The sequence below is a fragment of the Hypanus sabinus genome, chromosome 26, assembly GCF_030144855.1.
Source record: "Hypanus sabinus isolate sHypSab1 chromosome 26, sHypSab1.hap1, whole genome shotgun sequence".
Lineage (NCBI taxonomy): Eukaryota > Metazoa > Chordata > Chondrichthyes > Myliobatiformes > Dasyatidae > Hypanus > Hypanus sabinus.
The window spans coordinates 4175159-4202781 of NC_082731.1; the positions used below are offsets into that span (position 1 = coordinate 4175159).

At 42.2% G+C, this 27623-nt stretch overlaps 2 protein-coding genes across 7 annotated transcripts in view; both read right to left on the minus strand.

Annotated features, from left to right (window-relative positions):
• Positions 1–415: 415 nt before the first annotated feature.
• med29 (mediator complex subunit 29) lies at positions 416–12464 on the minus strand. The gene is made up of 4 exons (XM_059951398.1): positions 11728–12464; positions 5117–5175; positions 3174–3258; positions 416–2225 (listed from the first exon to the last, which is right to left on the minus strand). Exons 1-4 carry the CDS (start codon positions 11962–11964, stop codon positions 2010–2012), a joined length of 597 nt encoding a protein of 198 aa, XP_059807381.1. The 5' UTR covers positions 11965–12464; the 3' UTR covers positions 416–2009.
• A 1684-nt stretch (positions 12465–14148) lies between these two features.
• The window catches only part of LOC132381808 (metastasis-associated protein MTA1-like), a 184081-nt gene continuing 170606 nt past the window's right edge, over positions 14149–27623 (minus strand). For 5 of the 6 annotated variants that reach the window (XM_059951404.1, XM_059951399.1, XM_059951402.1 and 2 more), the window contains one exon: positions 14149–20872. In XM_059951404.1, coding sequence (XP_059807387.1) covers positions 20722–20872 — 151 coding nt within the window. In that variant the 3' untranslated portion in view covers positions 14149–20721. The remainder of the gene's footprint in view (positions 20873–27623) is intronic. The other variant, XM_059951401.1, reaches the window with a different exon arrangement.

A 27623-nucleotide genomic window follows, 5' to 3' on the forward strand; every position in this document is an offset into this window, starting at 1 on the left:
CCACCACCACGGCAAATGTTTGACAGGCAAGAAAGGAAACAAGTAAATGCAATCCTATCCCACTGGGCATAGGAGGAATAAGATGGTGGCAGGGTAGCTTAGCAATTGGTGTAACGTTATTACCATGCTGACTGTGAGATCAGAGTTCAATTCTACACAGACAACAAGCTGGAGGAACTCAGGAGGTCGGGCAGCATCCGTGGAAATGAGCAGTCAACGTTTCGAGCCGAGACCCTTTGTCAGAGTTCAATTCCTGCTGCTGCTGCTGCCTGTAAGGAATGAGTGTTTTCCCATGACTGCATGGATTTCCTCCAGGTGCTCCAGTTTCCTCCCACATTCCAAAGATGTATGCATGCAGTTGCCCCCAGCACAATCCTTACTGATTTGATCTGACACAAACAATGCATTTTTGATATACATGTGACAAATAAAAGCCAATCTTTAATTTTTAACCACAGTGTGGCCAAACATATCAAAAGGCTGCAAACAGATCAAGGAGGGGACGAACAAATAGTACATGAAAGGATAAACTACCATACTGCAGAAAGAAGGATTAACCCCTCCATAAGTTCACACATTTTCAAATCATTATTAATCATATAGATATCACCAACATCAAAGATGATCCTTTATTTATTTAGCGAAACAGAACAGATTAGGCCCTTCAAGTCATACCGCCCAGAAACCCCCAACAATCCTGATTTAACCCTAACCTATCCACAATAACCAATTAACCTACTCGGTACACTTTTGGACTGTGGGATGAAACCAGAGCAGCTGGGGAACCCACTTATTCTCTGTTATTCTCTTTACAGACCACAGCGGTATCGAACTCCCAACTCTGGGCATCCCAGCTGTAATAGCATTGTGCTAACTGTTATGCTACTGTGGTACACACATATGTAATAGGAAACTTACTTTATATAAATAATATCACAATACACTTTACAAGAGAACTGAGCTTGAAACTTCCCCAGCAGTACCTGCTGTTTGTAATCAGAATAAGTTAAACCGATCATTAAGGATCAGTGCCTCTTGCACAAGAGTTAAGAACGAACCAGTCAGCAGTCATTCACGGAATGTAAACAGCAGACTGGGACTGACCCCAAGGTCACCCTGCTGCTCCCAGCCTTTAGTCATTTATTTCACAACAGTGAACACGTTATCAATACATCAGGAAAACAAATGCACTGCAGGAATGAGATTGCAGGACGTCCCCATTATCAACCCCTGGAGACATAGGTGATGGAAAGTCAGACTTCATTAATGTGACAGGCGTAAATCACAAGGATACCTTGTGGAAACCATGCTGAGGTTAACATTATAAAGCTTTGTAATTGCTGGTAGGGTGGATTGAGAGAATTAGGGGGTCAGACCTTGGCCAATCAGCTCACAATTTCATACAAGGGGGCAAGGAAACCTGGAGCCACCTTCCCTAAGAGTAGGGATGCCAGACACCTTTCACAGCGGAGACTAACAGGTTTACCAAGTCAGCATAGAATCAGAATGTAGCAAATGGAATTAAGATGCAGGACAGCTGCGATCTAAAAGAATAGTGGAAAAGGCTCACAGAGCTGAAAGGTTAACATTCCTTTCCTTTAAAGGAGAAGAATTCATCAAACCTGAATTTGCTGTCATCCTCTAATAGACTACCATCCTACTACACTCTCAGTCTCACGAACACAGCTCTTTGCAATTACAAGCTGGAATATGCCAAATGAGAATTTACTGATGTGGAGTCCAGACACAAACATATTTAAGAGAATAATCACGCATTATCACTCTGAAAGATGGAATAGGATCACTCATGGCACACATGCCCCCAACCCCGTTGAGTAAATGGGAACAGACCGCAGCACAGAACATTAAGCATGAAACTTCAGAGAAGCGGTGGACTGGCAGATCCCTTTATGTCCAACCACTCGGACAAAATCGTGGTGATACAGCAGAAGTTCATGGAAATGCCGGCTCCAGAGGACCCAGAATCTGACTGCAGACACTATCGCTGTTCACATCTGCCCCTTGCTGGCAATCCTTTTTGAACACTCCAAGAGGGCATTATGAATGTCTTTGGCACAGGAGATCTGTGACTTGATCATACTGAGGTACTGAGTGTATGACAGACTCTCTGTCTGCACTGTGTCAGGTTTGGTTGCAGTGGGAACCAGGTTGGGCGAGTGTTTAGCACTGTCAATGCTCTGGGATAGACATTCGAACGCCAGCCTCTGCAAAGGAAGAGACACAGTCAGTGACAGAAGAAAGACCATAACCCATAGGAGCAGAACTAAGCCATTTAGCTCATCAAATCTGCTCTGCCATTCGATCAAGGCTGATATATTATCCTCCTCAACCCCATTCATAGCCCACCCCATAACCTTTGACACCCTTGCTAATCAAGAACCTATCTGTTTTAAATATATCCAATGACCTGGTCTCCATAGTCAACAAGGGTAACAAATTTCACAGATTCACGACCCTCTGGCTAAAGAAATTCTTCCTCATATCTGTTCAAAATGGATGTCCCTCTATTCTATGCCCTCTGTTCCAGAACTCTCCCACCACAGGAACTCCCACTACAGGGAAGCATCTTCTTCATGTTCACTCTGTCACATTCTACCTTTCAATATTCAATAGGTAGCAATGCGATTCAGCCCCACTCTTAACTTCAGTGAGTACAGGCCGGGAACCATAAAATATTCCTCATGTGCTGGCTATTTTATTCCCAAGTTCATTCTCTGTGGTGGAGTGACACAAGGACCACAGGCTTGTCCATCACGGTTACCCTTGCGGCTTTACTGTACTGTTCAGACTGAAACCACTGGACAGAGTATGAATCTTGCAGACACTTCTCCCTGGAACCGATCACAAAATCAACAATCATATAGCTTAGGAAAATAGAGGGCTATGCGGTAGGGAAATTCTAGGCACTTTCTAGAGTAGGTTACATGGTCGGCACAACACTATGGGCCGAAGGACCTGTAATGTGCTGTAGATTTCTATCTTCTATATTCTAATCAGCTGATCAGGGAGAAAACTCCATTTTGCAAGTCCGCTAAAATTTGGGTTGTCTGAAATTAAAAGAGCCAGTGCATGAAATGAATAACAGCAGAGGGCAACAAGGTGGAAAGCCACATTAACAGAAGTAGAGGGTTTCCAACTTCAGTTGTACTCACCAGACACAGTTCCACCTGGTCACATAGAGCGTAGAATTCCTCTAAACTCTTATCGAAGCGCTGCAGTGCAGTATCACTGCTCTTCCTGTAGGGTAAAGGATAACATCTGTTACTGACTGAAATCAGAACACACAGTTAGCTGGGTAGAGATAATTCCCTCCAGTCCTTATTCTACTTAATGACAAAAGGAGTTGTAGGACCAGCTTCAAAATCCTACACCTTAAGATCCAGAAAAATAAAGAAATCTGAGCTTTTATTGCAAATATCTAGACGCAGAATTTTCTTACTCAATTCACAAAACATTGAAAATAAAAGGTATACTAGGGCACAATCAGCATCAGTAAAAATACAACTCTGCCATATACGGTTGTATGTTTCACAAACCAATAGATCTGCTCCAAGGTCCAGTTAACCATCCCCTCCATCTTCTATCATCCACGAGCCTATCTAAGAACTGCTTAAATATATCTGCCTTTACCACCAACCCTGGTAGTGCGTTCCATGCACCTACCACTCTCTGTGCACAAAAGTTTACCTCGAACATCCCTCCCATACTTCCAATTACCTTAAAATAGTGCGTAAAATAATGGAAATAATTAGCTATTTCCACCCTGGGAAAAAGATCCTAGCTGCTCCCTCTATCTATGCCTCTTTATCACCTCTCTGAGGTCACCTCTCACCTTTGCTCCAGAGGGAAGACTGAGCTTACCCAACCTATCCTCATAAGACATGCTCTCTAACGCAGCCAGTATCCATGTAAATCCTTTCTGTCTGCCTAAAGCTTCTACATCCTTCTCATCCTAATGAGCAGACCATCTGATACCACTGGTTCTAATCTCTAAGGTTTAAGTCACACCATCAAATAAATATTACCAAATGGTTCAGCAGCATGAAATACATAAAATAAAAATATTTTACAAGTTTCTGCATGTTTGTTTCAGAAAATGACAAAGGAATGAATTTATTCTGTCTACATTGCGAACATCCAAGAGGTAGTAGCAATGGCTGAGGTTACACCAGTCTCTGCCATTGCTTTCATACTTGCTTCTAGGTTCTTCAGCCTGTAACTGGTTTCAGAGCAACTAGCAAACTGTTTTTGATTTTAATGTTGTTGTTCCAGATTACAATGTCTTTACATTAGTCAGCTGAATCTTGAGCTGTAGGATTTTGAAGTAAAGTTATTTTGGTAACTCCAGCTCTCCTGACCCCAAAAAGAAAGTTCAGGTAGAAAGGTGGAATACATACAAGCACGTCCTACTGAATTCGGCAACTCTACCACCCGAACATCCAGTCTTTCTTCCTCCCCACATAAAAATGTCTCCGGTGCTTTGATACCCACCTCATAAAGCAGATTTCAGATGTTACTTTTATCGTTACCTGTTGCTGGGCAAAAAGATTGACAGTTCCTATTTTCCTCTCTCCCTTTCCAGTCGCTCTTAGCTTGAGAAACTGCTTCTCCCGTTAATTCACTATTCAGTCCATGCTGATAGTTCAATGGATAGGAAGCTTTACTCTGTATCTAATACAGGTATCTCCTCCCCTGGGAGTGTGTGATGGTTTTACACACAGAGAGCTTTATGCTATCTCTATCACAACCTATCTCTGCTTTAACAGGACAATCCAGAGGGACCTGTAAAATCATTGGGAGGTTTTGTCTTTTATTCATGTGTTGGGATGTTGGCATTACCCTAATGAAGCCAGCATTTGCTGGCCAAAGGAATTAAAACTATTTACCTGAATTGATGGTATCTAAGTAATATGAACACTATTTACTACATTACGCTCATTTATCCTATCTCGCCTGCAAAGTTGATGCCCCAATGTTAGGTTTCACGTAAACTGAAACCAGTGTGTTGTTCCACTAAACGGGCACTCGGCAGCTGCAAACGCCATTATTCCAATCACAAATAGGAGCAGGCATTGATCAAAAGTGCAATACTCACTGTCCATTATCAATAGTTGTGTTTTGGGACAAGTTTTGAGCTGCAATCCTCATTAGATTCTAAAAGGTAAACATAAACGTCAATGCATCAGACACAAGATACTCAGCAAATGCTGGAGATTGAGAGGAACAAACAAAAAATGTTTGCAGGTTCAGGCAACATTTATGCAAATAAATAACCAGTCAATGCTCTAGGCCAATACCCGTCATCAGAACTGGAAAGGATTTGGGAAGATGCCAAAATAAAAATTAAACAGCTTTAATAAAAAATTCCTGCCAGTGAATAAAGAATTTATTTTATTGACATGACTGTCTAAATTTGGAAATCACCTTTGAAATGGTTCTTTCCATTTCATATCAGGAATCAGATCACACACACACAAGAAAATACACACAGTGGTCACTATATTAGGCACCATTCATGGTCTTCTGCTGCCGAAGCTCATCCACTTAAGGTTCAACATGTTGGCATTGAGATCCTCTTCTGCACACCACTGTTGTAATGTGTAGTTATTTGAGTTACTGTTGTCTTCCCGTCAAAACCAGTCTGGCCATTCTCCTCTGATCTCTCTCATTAATGAGGCAGTTCTGCCCACAGCTACTGCTCACTGGATTTCTTTTCTTGTTTTTTTGCACCTTTCTCTGAAACTCTAGGGACTGTTGTGTGTGAAAATCCCAGATCAGCAGTTTCTGATGTTACGTATCCTGTAACTGGATAACTTACCAGCAAAGATAGAGAAGTCCGTTGAAGTCTGATGTCACTATTTTCAAACGTTTTTATTTATAAAGGGACACAAAAGTAAGGTTAATACAACATTCAGATAGTGCACATCTTCAATACTCAATCTAAAGCGCGGGTATAGTAATAATCATCATTAAGCAGTGGGCTCTGCTGGTGTCTAGGGGTTAATAGATTGTCCGTCGGAAATATAAAAGTCACTCAGAAGTCTGCCGGCCTCAGCCCTTTGAAAATCGCTGGGTTTCACGTGGGGTGACCGAGAGAGAGAGATTGGGGGGAGAAGAGAAAGAACTTGCCGAGTCTCGATGAATCTTCTGTGAAATCGGGGGAGCGTTGGTTCCCTCTCCCCGATGTTAGTTAAAAGCGGTTTTCTGTGATTCCAGCCACAAATTCCAATCCCGGAATCTAACGCACGTGGCTTCCTTCAGAATGGCTTCCCGCTGCTGCAGGATCACTCTCTCGTGTCTTCTTGGTGCGTCTGAAGGGGCTGTCCCCCTGAGACTCTCCTTTATACTTCCTCACGGGGTCGCAGGTGTCAATCAGGTTGGGATGATGCAACCTCTCTCTCAACCAGCCCACCTTGCCCGAGGGCTTTTCACGTGGTCTCCATGAGACAATAGTCGCTGTCGTCTTATTCTGCATCCCGGGTGGGACGTGCAATTCGGCACATTTCTCTCTCTCTCTCCTACTGGGTCTACTGACCCCCCGACGGGTGCTCTTGCGATTCTCACAAAGGAGGGGGCTGGGATCATAACACTGAGATACTCAAATCAACCCCACTGGCACCAACAATCATTCCATAGTAAAAGTCACTTATCATGTTTCCTCCCCATTCTGATGTTTGGGCTGAACAACAACTGAACCTTTTGACTATGTCTGCATGGAGTTGCTGCCACATGATTGGCTGATTAAATATTTGCATCAACCAGCAGTGTACAGACATATCTAATAAAGTGACCACTGAGTATATTATATAGTCAGAAGTCTATTAGAGTAATTGAGATACATGCAGAGAAATGAGTGCTTCAACCCAATTTATCCTGTGATGCCTATATACCAAACCCACTTAAACCATAGGACCACAAATATAGGGGAAGTAGGCCATTTGGACCATCAAGACTGCTCCGCCATTCAGTCATGATCCAATTCCTCTAGTCATCTCCACTCCCCTGCCATCTGCCCATACCCTTTGATCCCCTGGCTAATTAAGAATTTATCTATCTCTGCCTTAAATACACCCAATGACTTGGCCTTGCCTACATTAAGCCAATCCTGCGTTACTCCTTTCCTACCCAAGGACTTGTCCAAATGCCTTTTTAACATTGTAATTATACCTGCAAATTCTTGAGGTAAATATAAGCACCAATGAGGAAAAATACTTGACAAGTTTATTGAAATACAACGCGGAATTGGCCCTTTGGGCCACACCACCCAGCAAAACCTGATTTAACCCTGGCCTAATCACAGGACAACTTACAATGAGCAATTAATCTACTAACTACAATGGTCTTTGGGCTATGGGAGGAAGTTGAAGCACAAACACAAAATCCACACAATCTATGGGGAGTATGTGGGTTTTGCAGATGACATTGGAATTGGAGATGGCAGAGATACTTAATGAATACTTTGCTTCAGTATTCACTACAGAAAAGGACCTTGGTAGGGATGATTTACAGTGGATTGCAAAGCTTGAGCATATAGACATTAAGAAAGATGATGTGCTTGAGCTTTTGGAAAGCATCAAGATGGATAAGTCTCCGGAACCAGATGAGATGTACTCCAGGCTACTGTGGGAGGCAAGGAAGGAGATTGCTGAGCCTCTGTTACCTTATTCAATAAAGGGAGTAGAGATAGCCCAGGAAATTACAGACCAATGAGTCTTAATTCAGTGGTTGGTAAGCTGATGTTAAAGTTCCTGAGAGGCAGATTTTATGAACATTTGGAGAGGCATAATATGATTAGGAATAGTCAGCATGGCTTTGTCAAGGGCAGGTCATGCCTTACAAGCCTGACTGAATTTTTTGAGGATGTGATGAAACACATTGATGGAGGCAGAGCAGTAGATGTAGTGCATATGGATTTCAGCAAGGCTTATTGAGAAAGTAAGGAGGCATGGGATCCAAGGGGACATTGCATTGTGGATCCAGAACTGGCTTGCTCACAGAAGGCAAAGAGTGGTTGTAGACAGGTCACATTCTGCATGGAGGTCAGTGACCAGTGGAGTGCCTCAAGGATCTGTTCTAGGTCCCCTTCTCTTCATGATTTTTATCAATGACATGGATGAGGAAGTAGCGGGTTGGGTTAGTAAATTTGCTAATGACACAAAGGTTGGGGGTGTTATGGATAGTATGGAGGGCTGTCAGAGATAACAGCGTGACATCGATAAGATGCAAAACTGGACTGAGAAGTAGCAGAATGGAGTTCAACCCAGTAAGTGAGAGGTGGTTCTTTTTGGCAGGTCATTTTGGATTTCTTCGGCAGTTTGAACCGGGCACAACTGTGCAAGCGCGTGAAGGTCAGCCTCTGAGATCAGCGGGAGAGTTTAAAAAGCGAGTAGATTGAGAAGGGGCGGTCATTTCTTTGGCAGTTTGAACAGGGCATGACTGCGCAAGTGTGTGATGGTCAGCTTCTGAGATCAGCAGGAGAGCTTAAAAAGCAAGCAGATGAACGAAGCAGACAACGTAGTAGTGGGTGACAGAGTAGGAATGCTTTGGCTCGAGAGGCTTCGGTGAGTAGCGGCTGAGGACGAGCTTGCTCCCAGTCAAGTAAGGCTGGGTAAACTCCTTTAATTAATCTGATTAGCTTAGGAGTAGGCAATGGAGGCAGCAGTTAGGGCAGTCGAGTGCTCCGTTTGCGGTATGTGGGAAGTCAGGGTGAGAACAATTGTCCCTGATGACTACACCTGCAAAAGTTGCATCCAGCTGCAGCTCCTGACAAACCGAGTTAGGGAACTGGAGTTGGAGCTGGATGAACTTCGGATCATTCAAGAGGCAGAGGCTGAAATAAACAGAAGTTACAGGGAGACAGTCACCCCTAAAAGTCAGGAGGTAGGCAGTTGGGTGACTGTCAGGAGAGGGAAGGGGAATAGACAGAATGAGCAGAGCACCCCTGTGGCCATTCCCATCAATAATAAGTATACCGTTTTGGATACTGTTGGTGGGGATGACCTACCAGGGACAAATTGTAGCGGTTGCGTCTCTGGCACCGAGACTGGACCCTCAGCTCAGAAGGGAAGGAGGGAAAAGAGGAGAGCAGTAGTGATAGGGAATTTCATAGTTAGGGGGACAGATAGGAGGTTCTGTGGAAGAGATCGAGAATCCCGGATGGCCTGTTGCCTCCCTGGTGCCAGGATCCGCAATATCTCGGATCGAGTTCTCGGTATTCTCAAGAGGGAGGGTGAGCAGCCAGATGTCGTGGTCCATGTAGGGACCAATGACGTGGATAGGAAGGAGGTCCTGCAAAGAGAATTTAGGGAGTTAGGTACAGAGTTGAAAGACAGGACCTCAGGGTTGCAATCCGTGCCATGTGCCAGTGAGGCTAGAAGTGGGACGATAATGCAGCTAAATACGTGGCTAAGGAGTTGGTGCAGGAGGGAGGGCTTCATCTTTCTGGACAAATTGGCCTTGTTCCAGGGAAGGTGGGACGGGTGGCACCTGAACTGGAGGGGGACTAACATCCTTGTGGGAAGGTTTGCTAGTGTTGCTCCGGGGGAGGTTTGCAACTAGATTTGCAGGGGGAGGGGAACCAGAGTGTTGGAGCAGATAGTTAGGTGGAGGAGGATAAAGGTCATGCAAGAAGCTGCAAGTACAGTGCATGGAGTAAAGCCAGATCTAGCATATGAAGAGGCTTTGAGGGAAGAGAAACAGAATAAAGGGTGTAAAGGTAGTAAGGTAGAAGGGCTAATGTGTGTGTACTTCAATGCAAGAAGCATCAGGAACAAAGGTGATGAACTGAGAGCTTGGATACATACATGGAATTATGATGTAGTGGCCATTACAGAGACTTGGCTGGCACCAGGGCACCAGGATTCTCAATATTCCTCGATTTCAGTGCTTTAAAAGGGATAGAGAGGGGGGAAAGGGGAGGAGGGGTGGCATTACTGGTCAGGGATACTATTACAGCTACAGAAAGGGTGGGTAATGTAGCAGGATCCTCTTTTGAGTCAGTATGGGTAGAAGTCAGGAACAGGAAGGGAGCAGTTACTCTATTGGGAGTATTCTATAGGCCCCTGGTAGCAACAGAGATACCAAGGAGCAGATTGGGAGGCAGATTTTGGAAAGGTGCAAAAATAACAGGATTGTTATCATGGGTGACTTTAACTTCCCTAATATTGATTGGCACCTGATTAGTTCCAATGGTTTAGACGGGGCAGAGTTTGTCAAGTGTGTCCAGGATGGATTCCTGTCACAATATGTTGATAGGCCGACTAGGGGGAATGCCATACTAGATCTAGTATTAGGTAACGAACCGGGTCAGGTCACAGATCTCTCAGTGGGTGAGCATCTAGGGGACAGTGATCACTGCTCCCTGGTCTTTAGCATTATCATGGAAAAGGACAGAATCAGAGAGGACAGGAAAATTTTTAATTGGGGAAGGGCAAATTATGAGGCTATAAGGCTAGAACTTGCGGGTGTGAATTGGGATGATGTTTTTGCAGGGAAATGTACTATGGACATGTGGTTGATGTTTAGGGATCTCTTGCAGGATGTTAGGGATAAATTTGTCCCAGTGAGGAAGATAAAGAATGGTAGGGTGAAGGAACCATGGGTGACAAGTGAGGTGGAGAATCTAGGCAGATGGAAGAAGGCAGCATACGTAAGGTTTAGGAAGCAAGGATCAGATGAGTCTATTGAGGGTAGCAAGAAAGGAGTTTAAGAAAGGGCTGAGGAGAGCAAGATGAGGGCTTGAGAAGGTCTTGGCGAGTAGGGTAAAGGAAAACCCCAAGGCCTTCTTCAATTATGTGAATAACAAAAGGATGACAGGAGTGAAGGTAGGACCGATTAGAGATAAAGGTGGGAAGATGTGCCTGGATGCTGTGGAAGTGAGCGAGGTCCTCAATGAATACTTCTCTTCGGTATTCACCAATAAGAGGGAACTTGATGACGGTGAGGACAATATGAGTGAGGTTGATGTTCTGGAGCATGTTGATATTAAGAGAGAAGAGGTGGTGGAGTTGTTAAATACATTAGGACAGATAATTTTTTCTTCTGGGAGGATGGAAGTCTGGAATTCATTCCCCAAAGTGTGCTGCTGACAGAAACCCGTAACATCACTTGATGTATACTTTAAGTATCTGTTCATCCATATAGTCCATGAATCCACAGGGTAACAGCGACACAAAGATATAAAACAGGAGCAAGAATAGATCATTCAGTGTTTTTGGGCTGTTCAGTACAATCATAGCTGATTTTTACTTCAGTACCCTGTTCCTGATTTCCACCCAAAATAATCCTCATACAGTAGCTTTGTTAAAGTCAATTTTGCTTTTATAAACTTTGTCCAATTTGTTTTCGAAATGCTTCGTTTTAACCTTTCTTACAGCAGAGTCTAGACTTTCCACAATTACTGTCACATCTTTCCAATCACATCCAGTTCCATGGGTCAAGCGAATCACGAACAAACCAAACTGACGTTATGTGGATTAGGAAATTAATCAAACAATTAGAAAATATGTTACCAGAAATAACCGCCTGCGAATATAAACGCGTCAATAAAAAATAAAATTCTGATCCCTGACCTGAACGGTACAGACCTTCACCACCTCCACTCACCCCCCAGCTCAGACACATCTGTTGACCGCAGAATAATAATGAAGCTTGACGCCAAGTACCGAGGTCCTGAGATCCCCTGATCCTATAACGACAAGCCAGTACCTGCAGCGAGTCCTTCAGTTGTGGGATCAGCAGCTTGAACTTGGCCACAGGGTCGTCCTGCTGCTGAGCTTGTTGTTGCTGCTGCTGGGCGAGCGCCGGCTGACCGGCCTGGGCCTGGGCCTGGGCCGCCGCCAGTTGCTGCGCCTGAACGAGCTGCTGCTGGGCCTGAGCCGCCGCCAACTGCTGCTGTTGATTCATCGGCGCCGCCATCTTCAGAAGCTCCGACCGTCGCCCCATCAGCCGCCGGTGGGAAGCCTAACGCTGGCGACCATTGGCTGGTCTGGACGTCAATCAATCCGCCAGCCGACTCTCTATGTTGATTGGCCCTCACGGGTGGGACACGCATGGCTGCGCAGGCGTGAACCACGTAGTTACAGAGCAACCGCTGCCCTGTTCCCCAAATAGTCTTTGTCTTGTGGGGCCGCCAATAGTGAGATTGACTGGTTTGATAGGATGCCTGCAAATCGAGCTTTAATGACCATCTACTGGAAGTTCACCCCGATTACAGCATTCGCAGAATCAGGAGTGATTGTGGCCGGAGGAAAATGAACTGAGGAACAGTCAATCTCAGTTCCTTGGTCCGTGACTATGATCTGGAATCATGCTGGATAGGGCATTTTCATTGCAGCAATTGCTTTATTAGGCATGTAAAGTTTGACCTTTCTCATTCATAGTGTGGAATTGTCAAATACCCAGCTCCGATGCCAGTCCTTAATTCTAATAACCAACCCGAAGCTGAAGAAATGCAGTTATTATCCATGCTCAAAGCTTCTATCACATCGTGTGAATTTTCTTCTTTGCCTCCCAAACCTTTTGCATCTTAGCGTGTTCATGTTGAGGCTGAGCTTTGAGGTATGAATTCCACACGTGTAATAAAACAAAAATATTTCCAGCAACTATACTTTGAAGAGTTTTGCACATTACGATTCAAATTTTAGTTTGTTTTGCCTGATTGTCTTAACTTTATAAGACCCACTTCACCCATATTATTCCCAAGGAAAGCTGCTTAAGCCAACCACTCCCTCCCTATCCATCCACTATGCCTATACCTTTATTTTCTATGGACTCGCTCATCTCTCCTGTCCATATCCCCCTTTTCAGGTCTCTCTCTCCACTTTTTCTACCCTGGTTCCTTCCCCACCAGCACCCAAGGATGGTTACCAATAATTTTTTCTCCCCTTATTGTTGCTAGGCTTAACTTTTCCACCAGTAACAGCATGGAAGTTGCTTCACTGCTCAGAATGTGTGACCAGGAAAGCAGTCACCACTTTCAATTATGGTTGCACAAATATTGCCACTCTCCAGTAGTGCACAATCAGAAAACCAGTAATTTAGATGCTGAAAATCTGAAATCAAATCAGAAAATGTCTGGAAAGCATGCAAATCAAGCATCATCTGCAGAAAGAGAAAGTTAATACTTAAGATTCTTCCTTAGAATTGGGATTAGAGACACAGTAGCTAATTTTAATTTTGCAAATAGATAGAAGGGATTGCAAGGACAATGGGAATCTTGGGTACAGTTGCCATGGTATGTGTAAATTAGATCTGGATTAAAATGCAAACTGATTGTATCTGTAAGAAGTTTCTTTTCATTTTAAAGCAAAACTAACGAACAAATTGTCTTTAAATATGCATATTGATCTTCAAAGCTGGGGCTAGCTCTGTTACTTTCAAGTCTCATGCATTTGTTGTTATGAGACTAAACTGCTTCTAGGTTGGAAATATATTTGTTATGTGCGTGAATTTATAGAACATATCTGATCAATTGTCGATATCAATTCCCTTCAGATAGCCACATCAGGGAAGTATTGAATACACCCATATGCATCAAATGGAATTGTTAGAAACTTAAGTGATAATACAAATACAGGAACTATATCTCTAACAAATTGAATAATCAGACAATTGGTGTAAACAAGTGAATGGTATCAACAGGTAGGTAGAGTTTGCGTCATCACAAAGAAGGCATAACACCAAACTTTCCTAGAACTTTGCATAGATTCAGCATGTCACCAAATGCATTGACATGTATCGACAGTATTCTAACTGGCTGCATCACGGCATGCTGTGGAGACACCAATGCCCAGGAATGAAAAATGCTTCAAAATGTGATGGATACAGCTCAGTCCATCACAGGCAAAGCCCTCCCCATCACTGAGTACACTTACATGGAGTGCTTCTACTTGAAAGCAGCATTATCAAAGACCCCTGCCAAACACCATGCCCTATTTTTGCCACTACCATTGGGCAGGAGGTACAGAAGCCTTAGGTCCCACACCACAAGTTCAGGAATAGTTATTACCCTACAATTATCAGGCTCCTGCACTGGCATGGATAACTTGAATTACCGCTATTCTGAAAACTGATTTTATGATCTACAGATTCACTTTCAGGGACTCTTTACAACTCATGTTCTCAGTATTTTTTTATTTGCAGTTTGTCTTTTTTTGCACAATGGTCGTTATCAATTTATGTATAGCTTTTCTTAAATTCAATTACTTTTTTTCTATAAACGCCATATTGTAATAGTAAACTTACTTTGAATTTGGAGCTTTCAGAAATCTGAATATCTTTGAGAGGTTTCTGACTTATAAAGAAAACAAATGAGATTAATGTAAATTAATTCAGTGACAGTGCTCACTCTTAATTCAAGAATCAGGAACCCATAGCAGTAAATGGACACATCCTGTGATCAAAGTGTATGACTGAATCATAAAGCCTGACATATGGCAGTAAGGAATATTAGTAATGTGGGGAGTTATAGACAATGAACAGTAGGTACAGGACTAGGCCATTCGGCCCTTCTAGCCAGCACCGCCATTCACTGTGATCATGGCTGATCATACACATTCAGTACCCCGTTCCTGCCCTCTCTCCATATCCCTTAATCCCGCTATCTATAAGAGCTCTATCTAACCCTCTCTTGAAAGCATCCAGAGACTTGGACTCCACTGCGTTCTGGGGCAGAGCATTCCACATATCCACCACTCTCTGGGTGAAAAAGTTTTTCCGCATCTCTGTTCAAAATGGCCTACCCCTTATTCTTAAACTGTGGCCTCTAGTTCTGGACTCACCCATCAGTGGGAACATGCTTCCTGCCTCCAGTGTGTCCAATCCCTTAATAATCTTATATGTTTCAATAAGATCCCCTCTCGTCCTTCTAAATTCCAGTGTATACAAGCCCAGTCACTCCAATCTTTCAACATATGACAGTCCCGCCATTCCAGGAATTAACCTTGTGAATCTATGCTGCACTCCCTCAATAGCAAGAATGTCCCTCCTCAAATTTGGAGACCAAAACTGCACACAATACTCCAGGTGGGGTCTCACCAGGGCCCAGTACAGCTGCAGAAGGACCTCTTTACTCCTATACTCAATTCCTCTTGTTATAAAAGCCAGCATGCCATTAGCTTTCTTCACTGCCTGCTGTACCTGCATGCTTGCTTTCATTGACTGATGTACAAGAACACCGAGATCTCGTTGTACTTCCCCTTTTCCTAACTTGACTCCATTTAGATAGTAATCTGCCTTCCTGTTCTTGCCACCAAAGTGGATAACCTCACATTTATCCACATTAAACTGCATCTGCCATCACATTAAACTGCATCTGCCATACATTTGCCCACTCACCCTACTTGTCCAAGTCACCCTGCACTCTCATAACATCCTCCTGACATTTCACACTGCCACCCAGCTTTGCGTCATCGGCAAATTTGCTAAATTACTTTTAATCCCTTCATCTAAATCATTAATGTATATTGTAAACAGCTGCAGTCCCAGCACCGAACCTTGCGGTACCCCACTGGTCACAGCCTGCCATTTTGAAAGGGACCCGTTAATCACTACTCTTTGTTTCCTGTCAGCCAGCCAATTTTCAATCCATGTCAGTACTCTGCTCCCAATACTATGTGCCCTAATTTTGCCCACTAATCTCCTATGTGGGACTTTATCAAAAGTTATGAAGGGTTTTCTAACACAAACCATTCATCAGAAATAGGTACTTCATGTGAAATATTTATACAAACACAGGTCCAACATACATGACTTTTAAATTTAAATAAAACATTCTACACATGAGCCATCCAACTAAATATGTGAAGAATAACAATATTAATCAAGTAATAATTTTTGTTTGAGATCTTCTAATGGATATTTCAATTTTGAAACCAATTTTCTTTATAATGTTCCCTCCAGTTTAGCAGTGTGCTTGTAGCATTGGAACTTGCAAACACTTTACCTTCACCCCACTTTCTTGTACTAATCCTTGCTAATCTTCACTTACGTTTTGAATATACTCAGTAATTAAGCATGGGGCTAAAATGTCAGTATTTCTTTACCAGCACACCCTTCCCTTGGACAACATTGGTGGCGTGGAGAGGAGAGAAATACTCCCACGCCACCATGGGCAACTGCCGGTCTTCCATAAAAATGAACCTTGCCCAGGCTTGCACCCTGGAAACTTTCCATGGTCTATCAAGACTAACAGAGGCCTACACACCAGCCTTCTGAACACCAACAACTTTCACGCTCTTAACATTTAAAATCTACTTTGTGCTTCACACAGAATGCTGGAGGAATACAGCAGGCCAGGCAGCATCTACGGAGAATAAACAGTCATGTTTCAGGCCAAGACCCTTCCTCAGGACTCTGCTCAAAATATCGACTTGTATACCCTTCCATTGATGCTGCTGAATTCCTGCAGAATTTTGTGTGTTGCTCAAGATTCCCAGAATCTGCAGAATACTTTGTATTTCTACCTTTCTCTACTGTACTCCTGCATGTTTCCACATTCTAAGTAGCATGGAAGCAAATTGACCTTGACCCTGAGAGATTGAAGTTTCATTTAAAATGAAACTAAGTAAATATGAGGAGGGTGAAATGAAGGTTGATGGGATGAACCATGGGTGCACCATACACAACATAGAACAATTTATTGACTGTGGAATGGTAGCAAAATAACTATTTGTTAAGATGTGTTTATGTAATGTGAGCTATTAATTGCTGTTACAGTTTTATGAAGTAGATCCTTAATGGCTTTGGAGAACTTAAAATCTAATTAAATCTTTAAGCAGTCTGTGTTGCATGACTGATATGGCCAAAATAGGACTTACAGATTCTGTCATTAGTGGGGTAGAAAGTGACCTTTTCCTCTGGGCTTTCATATGTTCCCAGTGAGCAGACTCAAAGTTCTCAATATTGAGATTTCCATAAGTTAATGGGGAAGTTACATTTGGTGGTTATACACACAATGTGATGGAGGAGCTCAGCAGGTCATACAGTTTGTTCCCATCCAGAGATGCTACCTGGCCTGCTGAGCTCCTCCAGCACATTGTGTGTATTGCTCTAGACTTACAGCATCTGTTGTACTTTTTGTGTCTACATTTAGTGGTTTCCCTAACCTGCTATAGTTCATTTTTTCTAGGAGCTTGTGAAAGGAGCATTATCGTAAAGCAAGGACAGGTTGATACATGTTTATTCTAGTGTAAGCCCATTTTTCTTCAATGTTTCAACAATGGCTTCAAGCTCTGCCTCTGAATATTGACACGCAATACCCTTATAGAGATGACAGTTTATTGGGCACCCTACAGAATAGCTTTTCTTCATAAAGAAGCATGAAATTAGGTAAGAACAGACTGCAAATGTTTACTAATCACAAGCTGCTAAGAAGTAGGACTTAACAAAAAGGTACTTCACAGAAGTGGAGTTAAAAGTTTCCTAACAACTTCAGTTTTTTAACTGAATGATAACAACGCATCATCGGCACCAGCCTACCTGACAGTTAGGACATATATACAGAAAGCTGCCGGAAAAGAGCCAGTAACATCATGAAGGATCCCACCCACCTTGCTCATGGACTGTTCTTCCACTCTCTTGACCAGGCTACATAGCATCCATGTTAGGACCATCAGACTCAAAAGCAGGAAGGGTGATCAGCAACTCCACCCTCTAACTTCACCACAACTTTATTATTTACCCATCAGTCACCTTATGCACAGCTAGTATCACTTTATGGACATATAATCAATGTATATAAGCTATCTTATGGATTTATATTTATTGTGTTTTTATTATTATTATTGTGTTCTTTACTTTTGTGTTTTTTTTTCCTGCTGCATTAGATCCGGAGGAATTATTATTTCATTTTCCTTACACTTGCGTACAGGAAATGGCATTAAACAATTCTGAATCTTTGTTCCAGACTAACAATTTGCTGCTTTCAACATTCAAAGTTATCAAATGTTAATTTCTCAACATGGTAACCGAACTTCCTTCCTCAGTTTTCAGTATTAATTGTTCATAGGAATTGGTTAGAGTAAAAGAGTCTACTTCACAACAATCGATTGCGAAGGTTACAATGACCATTCCAATCAATCCAGAGATAAGCATTATTATATATTTTACAGGAATGTAACGATCACAATATGACCTGGAAACTGAGAAAGCAGGAACTGACCAAGCCAGAATTAAGGATTCAAAAGTTAGCGTACACCACAAGTAGTAATTCAACATAACATAGTGAGGTAAAGGAAACAACTTCAATGTTTAAGAACAAGCGAGCACAGCTAAGAATAGTTAACTGGTCAGTTTCTAGGGATAGCTGTGTCCGTGCCCATACAAAACAATGAGGACATTTACTGTCATCTGACACATGGTCATGAGGGGGGGTGGGGGTGAATAAGCAAAGCCCTCCTCCAAACAACATCCAATCTTTTGACAAGATAAGCATCTGATGCATTACCAAAGCATATAAAAAAGCAATCGGTAAGCAGAATACATGACAAAGGCAGATTGAGGCAATATCAAAAAGGAACCAAATTCTTGCATGCAAGAAGCAGATAGGTAATTTCTGTAGGAATTGAGATTGAAAGGCATTTCTGAAATTCTAAATTGGTTTTGGACTTCCCCAAATTATGTCAGGACATGTAAACAGCTGATTGCAGGGGTAAATGCTCAAATCAGAACTGTCCACAAAATGGACAAGCAAAGAGAGCTAGCAGACCTTTTAAATCCTCTGATTTCTATTGGGAAAAGGGATTAGAGTGGCTTCGTCTCTGATTTTAAAAAAGTGCAATATGATTATTTTAGGCATCTATGGCAACTTTTAGAGATGCAATTAATAGCTAGCCTTTATATTAGCTCTGCTAATAAACTCTTCTATTTAAAACAGCATCTACTTTCCTGCCTTGGCGACATACACTTTACATTCAGCAATCAAGATTTTTTTTGAAAGTGACCAATACATTTTATGCCTCACTAATCTTAAACACCAGCCTCTGTGTCCTGGAAGCACAGGTATAAAAAGACTAAGATATTTAGATATGTTATTACATCCTGAGGATTTGTCAGACACTAGCATCACATGGTGTCTGAAGAGCTATAGATTGCAGGCACCACTGGATTAGTACAGCTGGAAGCAATCAAAAACAGAGTGAGTTACACCCAAATTGAGAAGACTGAAGATGAGCATGAGTAAAAGTTCTACAATGGCTCTTCTTCTGTCATTTAATAAACTTCTGAATGTTTGTGACAATGTCTCAAGCTCACATTTGCCAGATATATAAAAAAAATCCATTATCAACTTCACCATCAGCTCCTGCAATTCAAGAGTTGGTACTTTTAGGAATGTCAGCAACTGCAGAGAATGTACTCAGCAAGGGTCAACCTGTTGAGTGCTATTCCCCAGACACTCAGCATCATCAGAAGAGCACCAGTGTGAAGCAGTGGAAGAATGTGCAGCTCTTAGCAAGTTGCAAATCATGCTTGGATCAAAGTGAAAATTAATGCTACACTGTTTTTTTCACTGACTGTCAGAATGTACAACCTCTATGGTGCAAGAGCTCACAGAGATGCTGAAAAGGCACAGTATTACACTTGTCAAATCAAAACAACAGAACAACAGTTAAACAAATAAGAGGTTGGATTAAAAGAAAATAACTTGTAGTATTTCATTTGATGCTTTATTTGTGAATGGCTGAGGATGACCTTCATTTGAATGTTCTGCGATGGGCACTGTCCCAAGTTGCCTCCAGCAGGCGCTGTACTACCTTATGCTGTAACAAAGAGAGAATCAGTCAAACTTTACACCCCTGCCCCTCCCCTGAATTCTATGGAATGACTGAATAACACTAACTTACCAACTACAATTGCAGTGTATGTACATATCAGCACACTAAACTATTGAACCTTGTAGTAGTAATATATCTCACTGTGAAAATCAGGGTGCTTCAAACACAACCCAAGTCAGAAACATGGAAAAATATTTTGTACATAATTATTCACTGTGAAACTTGCAATAACGAATCTCAAGTGATGAAAAGATTCAAGGTCATACATGAAAAAAAGTCTTTAAGAAAGTTTTTTTCCTCTTCTGCTCCATTGGAAAACGGCACCATTTTAAATGGGATCAAGGATACAATATACAGTGTAACATGCAAAAACAATGCACTGCATTAACTGCACGCCAACCCGTCCATAAAAACAAAACTTGCTTCTTAAACTGAGGATAAACGGCACCTCCTTAAACTATTACAGACAATTCTCAAAATAAAAGGAATTCTTATGTTTTTTTTTCTTTCCTTTTCTTTTTCTTAAAAAACCTTTTGCCAAACCAAAGACAACCACACTGTTCTGGCCCCACAGCAGCACAAACTGGAGCAGAGGCTAGTTCGAAGAACAAAGAGAACCACAGGCCATTCAGGTTCGCAAATAACATCACCTGGCAGCTCCACTTCTTGAGGACAATGGTGAATGCAGCGGAGCTGTTGAAGCTGCCTGTAACTGTAGCCACCAGTCAATGTTCATCCACTGCCATCATCCATTCCGCAGGGATACTGGAAATCTAACTCAAATAATAATCCTTCAATTTGATCTTAAACGCGAGGCTGACAAGCACTTGATTCGGAGTCTAGTTCAGGAGCTCTACTTCATGCGTACTGAAGGTTCAAGTATAACAGGGACTACAGTCTCTTGCTTTATTTAAAACTGTGCTTGGCATTAATCCTCAATGATGATTGGCTCTTCATTCATGGGCTGCCTGGGCTGCTGTGACGCAGAAGACGCACGTCCTTGTTGGATGAGAATCTGCCTGTAGGGTTGGCGTGCTGCTCTCTTCATATCAACTGGGCCCAACAACTTGCGTACTTTCCTAGTTTTGAGAGGAAAAACATTAAGTAAGACTCCTTGCATAAAAATGCTAGTGCACAAAGTTGTACATTGTCAGACATTAACTGTAAAGCTATGAATGCAGAGATTTTGTCTCATTTCAAATACCTTTAACACCACTTTTTGTTTTCTCATTTGGAAATAAAGGTACAGTTTCTTGGCTAATTTTTTTTAAATTTTGTTTTGACATAAAGCATGGCATAGGCCCCACCAGCCCTTTGAGCCATGCCACCCAGCAACAGCTCCCTGATTAAACCCTAGCCTAATTACAAGACAATTTACAATGACCAACTCACCTACTAACCAGTATGTGTTTGCTCTGTAGGAAGAAACTGGAGCACCAGCACTCAACAAGGAGGACATTCAGCCTCCTTACAGACGTTACTAGGATTAAATTCTGACTCTGCAAGCTCAAGTAGTTTTATGAAAAGAACACGAGTGTTCAAGTGTTCTTTTCATAACACTGTGATTAACACTGGTCTGTTATTCGAGGCACACTCTATATTGACTAGGTGTTCAGGAAACAATGTCGGCAAGAATTCAGTACTTACACATACACTGTACTGGTAAGACCACTTGCACTCGTGCAGATTTTGTCAATTTTTGCACATCCACTAACTCCTACAACTATCTTGACTACACTTTAAAGTTCAAAGTAAATTTATTATCAAGTCACCATACACAACCCTGAAATTTATTTTCCTGCAGGCATTCACAGTAAATCCAAGAAACACAATAGAATGAAAGAAAGACTGGATTCAACAGGATTGACACACAACCAGTGTGCAAATAATGACAATCTGTGTAAATACAAAAAGAAAGAAATCATAATATCAATAATAAAAAAAAATAACCAATAAGTATTGAGTGAATGAGATGAAGAGTCCTTGAAAGTGAGACCATTTGTGGGAACAATTCAGTGATAAGTTGAGTGAAGTTATCCTCTCTGGTTCAAGAGCCTGATGGTTGAAGGGTAATAACTGTTTCTGAGCCTGGTGGTGTGTGTCCTGAGGCTCCTGCACCTTCTTCCTGATGCCAGCAATAAGAAGAGAGCATGACTAAAATGATGAGGATCTTTGATGATGGATGTTGCTTTCCTGTGACCGCACTGTATATAAATGTACTCAATGGGCTTTATCCATGATGGATTGGGCCATATCTACTACTTTTAGTAAGATTTTCCATTTAAGGGCATTGTTGTTTCTATAGCAGGTTGTGATGCAACCAGTACTCTCCACCACACATCTATAGTGTCAATGTTTAGAAGTCATTCTAAATCTTTGCAAATTGAATTGAATTGACTTTATTACTTACATCCTTCAAATACATGAGTAAAAATCTTTACATTATAATGTCCAAATGTCCAAAGTGCAATTATAATAACTTTTAATAAATAATATGCACAACAGGATAGTCAATATAATATAGAAATACAATTGTATCAGCAGAAATTAAGCAATCTGATGGCCTGGTGGAAGAAGCTGTCTCGGAGCCTGTTGATCCTGGCTTTAATGCTGCGGTACCATTTCCCGGATGGTAGCAGCTGGAACAGCTGTGGTTGGGATCACTTAGGTCCCTAATGATCCTTCGGTCCCTTTTTACACACCTGTCTTTATAAATGTCCTAAATAGTGGAAAGTTCACAACTACAGATACGCTGGGCTGTCCACACCACTCTCTGCAGAATCCTGCGATTAAGGGAAGTACATTTCCCATATTAAGCAGTGATGCAGCCAGTCAGGATGCTCTCAATCATGCTCCTATTCTTAGAATTTAGGAGGGGCCATACCAAACTTCTTCATCAGTCTCAGGTGAAAGAGGCACTATTGTGCCTTTTTCAGCACACTAAGGGAGTAGAGGTGCTGCCTTGCTTTCTTACATGCTGGGCCCAAGACAGATCCTCTGAAATGAATGCATCAAGGAACTGAAAGTTGATGACCCTCTCCATCTCTGATCACTCAATGAGAACTGGCTCATGGACCCCTGGTTTTCTCCTCCTGAAACATTGAGTGACAAGGGTGTTGTGGCACCACTCAGCCAGATTTACCAATCACTCTCATATATGCTGATCTATAACCACCTTTGAACCACCCTTCATTGGGTGAACAACAGGGGTTACAAATGTGCCACAACTCTGAGGGGCTGAAGGGTACAAAGTAGTCCCCTCCTTTTTGAGAATGGTAAGATCACTATTAATTCGGGTCTGGGACCCAGGAAATGAGAGAGAGACACGCAGAATCCACAAGGGTTTGGAATGTGTGTCCTGGCCTCAGCGATACAAAGCCACGGATAACGGCCATTGTCTCTTGGAGACGGAATTGTGTATTGAGTACTGTACTATTCACTGAAGCCCTCAGGGAATGACCAGAGTGGGCTGGTTGAGGGATTGCATCATCCCAACCTGATTGACATCTGAGACCCCGTGAGTAAGGATAAAAGAGGGTCTGGGGAACAACCCCTTCAGATGCACCAGGAGAAACGTATGAGACCGGTGGGGACTTGTGTGCGTGTCCATCCTTGCACGGATGATGAGTCTTCCACAGAACGGCCTCGCTAAAGGACGAATACGGATCAAGATCGGATAAAGGAAAGCTGGCAAATTTCTAAAATCTGTCTCTCCCCAACCAAAGACTGCAGCCTGAATGAACTGAGTGACGTTTATATTTCCATCGGACAATACATTATCCCCTAGACAATGATAGAGCTATTTCTTATTGATTATTATTATACCCGCACTTTTAGATTTAGTATTGACAACGTATATTATCTGTATGTTTGCATTGATATTATTTTTGTGTATTTTTACTAATAAATAGTTAAAAATAGTACCATCAGACTTCAACGGACCTCTCTATCTTTGCTGGTAAGTGACCCAGTTACGGGGTTCGTAACAAGGGGTGTCATCAGCAAAGTTATATATGACACTGGAGCTGTACTCGCAGTCACAAGTATCAAGTGAGTAGGGTCGGGGGTAGGCATTAAGTCTAGTGGTGCATCTGTGTTGATGGAGATTGTGGAGGAGTTGCTTTTGCCAATCCAAACTGACTGAAGTGAGTAAATTGAGGATCCAGTTGCAGAAGGAGGTATTGAGGCCAAGAGCTTTAAGCTTCTTTCAAACCTGTCTCTTGAAAGGATGCTATCACTTTCTTAGTTTCTCCTCCTCATCAGCTCTTAAGATGAAGACTTCCATTCCAAGCTATCTGAAATATCCTTTCTTTTCAGGAAATATAGCTTCCCCCCTGCTGTGGTTTACAAGACTTAAAGGCATAGCAGCAGAATTAGGCCATTTGACCATAGGGTCAGCTCTGCCATTTGATCACAGCTGATCCGTTTCCCTCTCAAACCCATTCTCTTGTATTCTCCTATAACCTTTCACTTATCAAGAATCTATCAACCTCCGCTTTATATATACTCAATAACCTGGCCGCCACAGCCACCTGTGGTTATAAATTCCACAATTTCACCACCCTCTGGGCTCCTCATCTCCATTCTAGAAACATTCTGTCCATATCCACTCCATCTAGGTCTTTCAACATTCAATAGGTTTCAATGAGATCCCTCCTCATTCTTCTGAATTCCAGCAAGTACAGGCCCAGATCCATCAAAAGCCCATCATTCCTGAAATCATTTTCGTGAATCTCCTTGGAACTCTCTTCAATGTCAGCACACTCTTTCTTAGATAAGGGGCCCAAATCTGCTCACAATACTCCAAGTGAGGCCTCACCAGTGCCATATAAAGTCTTAGCATTACACCTTTGCTTTCATATTCTAGTCTGCTCAAAATTAATGCTAACATTGCAATTGCGTTCCTCAGTACTGACTCAACCCGCAAGTAAACCTTTAAGAAATCCTGCATGGACTCCCAAGTCCCTTCTGTACCTTGGAAATTTGAATTTTCTCTCCATTTAGAAAATGGTCTATTCTTTTATTCCTTCTACCCAAGTGCATGAGCATACATTTCACTACATTGTATTCCTTTTGCCACTACAGCCTCCCTGCAGCTATCTGCCCCTCCACCTATCAAAGCCATCAATTGACAATCAATGCAAAAAGAATCAGTTCGAATACAGACCCCTGTGGAACACCACTAGTCACCGGTAGAAAAGGCTCCCTTTATTCCCTCCTGGCAATCAGCCAATTCTCTGTCCATATCTTTCCCATAATAACATGGGCTCTCATCTTATGAAGCAGCCTCATGAGTGACATTTTGTTAAAGGCCTACTAACACTCCAAGTACACCACATCCACTATCCTGCTTGTTATTTCCTCAAAGAATTCCAACAGATTTGTCAAGCAAGATTTTCCCTTGAGGAAATCATACTGACTCTGGACTCTTTTATCATGTGCCTCAAAGTACCCCAAAACATCATCCTTAACAATTAACTCCTGAGGTCAGGCTAACTGGTCTATAATTTCCTTTCTTCTGCCTAACTCCCTTGAAGAGTGAAGAGACATTTGCAAATTTCCAGTACTCCAGGAACATGCCAGAATCTAGTGATTCTTGAAAGATCATTACCAATGCCTCCACAACCTCTTCAGCCACCTCGTTCAGGATCCTGTTGTGCAGCCCATCTGGACAAGATGACTAATCTACCTTCAGACTGTTCAGATACCCACGTGCCTTCTCCCTCATAATAGCAACTACACTCACTTCTTTCCCCTGACACTCTCAAACTTCCGGCATATTGCTGGTGTCTTTCACAGTGATCCACTCTCATCTCTCTTTTACTCTTTTCACATCTAAAATATTTTAGGTATCCTCTTTTGATATTATTGGCTAGCTTACCTTCATTTTTCATCTTTGCCCTCATGATTTTTTAGTTGCCTTCTGTTGTTTCTTAAAAGCTTCCCAATCTTCTAACTTCCCACTAATTTTTGCTCTATTATATGCCCTTAGGCTTTTATGTTGGTTTTGACTTCTTTTGTCAGCTACGGTTGCACAATCCTGCTTTTAGAATACTTCTTCTTTGGGACACATCTATCCTGTGATTTCCAAACTGCTCCAAGAAACTCCAGCTATTGCTGTCAGCTCTTCCAATTAACTTTGGTCAGCTCCTCTCTCCTGCCTCTATAATTCCCTTTACTCTTCTGTAATACAGTTGGCCCTCCTTATCTGCAAGGGATTGGTTCCGGGACCCCTCGTGGATACCAAAACAACGCGGATGCTCAAGTCCCTTATTCAACCTGTCTCAATGCGGTGGACCTTAGGACCCAGCGCAACCCCAGACCTTATTTAAACTGTCTCAGTGTGGTGGACATTAGGACTCGGCGGCAGAGCTCTGAATCCGCAGTGTTTCTGTTTATGAAAATAATCACGATTGAAAACAAAGTGAAAATAATAAAGTGATCAGAAAGAGGTGAAACGCCATCGTCACTGGAAAAGTGTTAGGCTACATCGGTCAATGATCAGAACAATTTAAAGGGTAAAGTGAGAAAGGCCCTGCCCCAGTGAAAGCTACAATTATTACTAAGCAACACAGTGATTTAATTATTGGGTTTTGGGGTTTTGGGTTTTTGATCCTCCACATCAACCCGGCACGGTGGAGAGCGTGCTCGGGAGCAGTCTGTCACTGGATCGAACTCTGAACTTCTGTTCCCGAGCCGGGCACTGAAACATATGCTCTTAAATGTTTTATATGCATAGAAAGGTAAAATAAATACTATATACGTTTGACTAACTGGCTCTAAACATTACTGGATGTACCTGTTCCGACTTACTTAGTAAGAGAACTTCCGATTTTTTTTATCCCAATAACCCACGCACATCCTCCTGTATACTCTAAATCATCTCTAGATTACTCATAATACCTAATACAATATAAATGCTATGTAAAATAGTTGTTATACTGCATTGTTTAGGGAATAATGACAAGAAAAAAAGTCTGTACATGCTCAAACAACAAGTGCTGGAAGAGCACTTCCGGGTTTTCTTGATTCGCAGTTGGTTGAATTGTGCATGCGGAACTCGCGGATAAAGAGGGCCGACTGTACTGATACATTTGACTTTAGCTTCTTCCTCTCAAATTATAGGGTGAATACTATCATATTATGACCACTGCCTCCTTAGAGTTCCTTTACCTCAAACTCCTCAATCAAATCCGGCTCATTATAAAATATCCAATCCAACGACAAGCTGCTTTAAAAAGCCATCTTGTACACATTCTACAAATTCTCTCTCTTGGGATCCAAAATCAGTACCTACCTGATTTTCCCAATCTAACTGCATATTGAAATCCCGCATGTCCATTATAATATTGCCGTTATGCCAATTTCTATCTCCCATGTGAGTGCTACATACAATATTTTCTGGCTATTGTTCAGATGCCCATACATACATACATCAGGGTCTTTTTACCCTTGCAGTTCCTAACTCTACCCACGACTTCTACATCTTCTGATCGTGTCACCTCTAAGGATTTTATTTCTTTTTTTTTTACCAACAGAGCCAGAGCCATGCCACGCCTCCCACTCCCCACCTATTTCCCTGACTTTTTGTTAACCTCCCAACCATAATCTTCTTTCAGCCACAACTCAGTGATCCCCACATCATCACACCTGCCAATCTCTAACTGCATGACAAGGTCACTTACCTTCTTCCATATACTTCGTGCATTTAAACAAAGCACCTTCAGTCTGTATTCACCACCCCTTTTGATTTTGTCCCCGTTATGCTGCAACTCATCCCACTGACTGCAATTTTGTCCTATCATCAGCGTCTCCTTCCTGACATTCTCA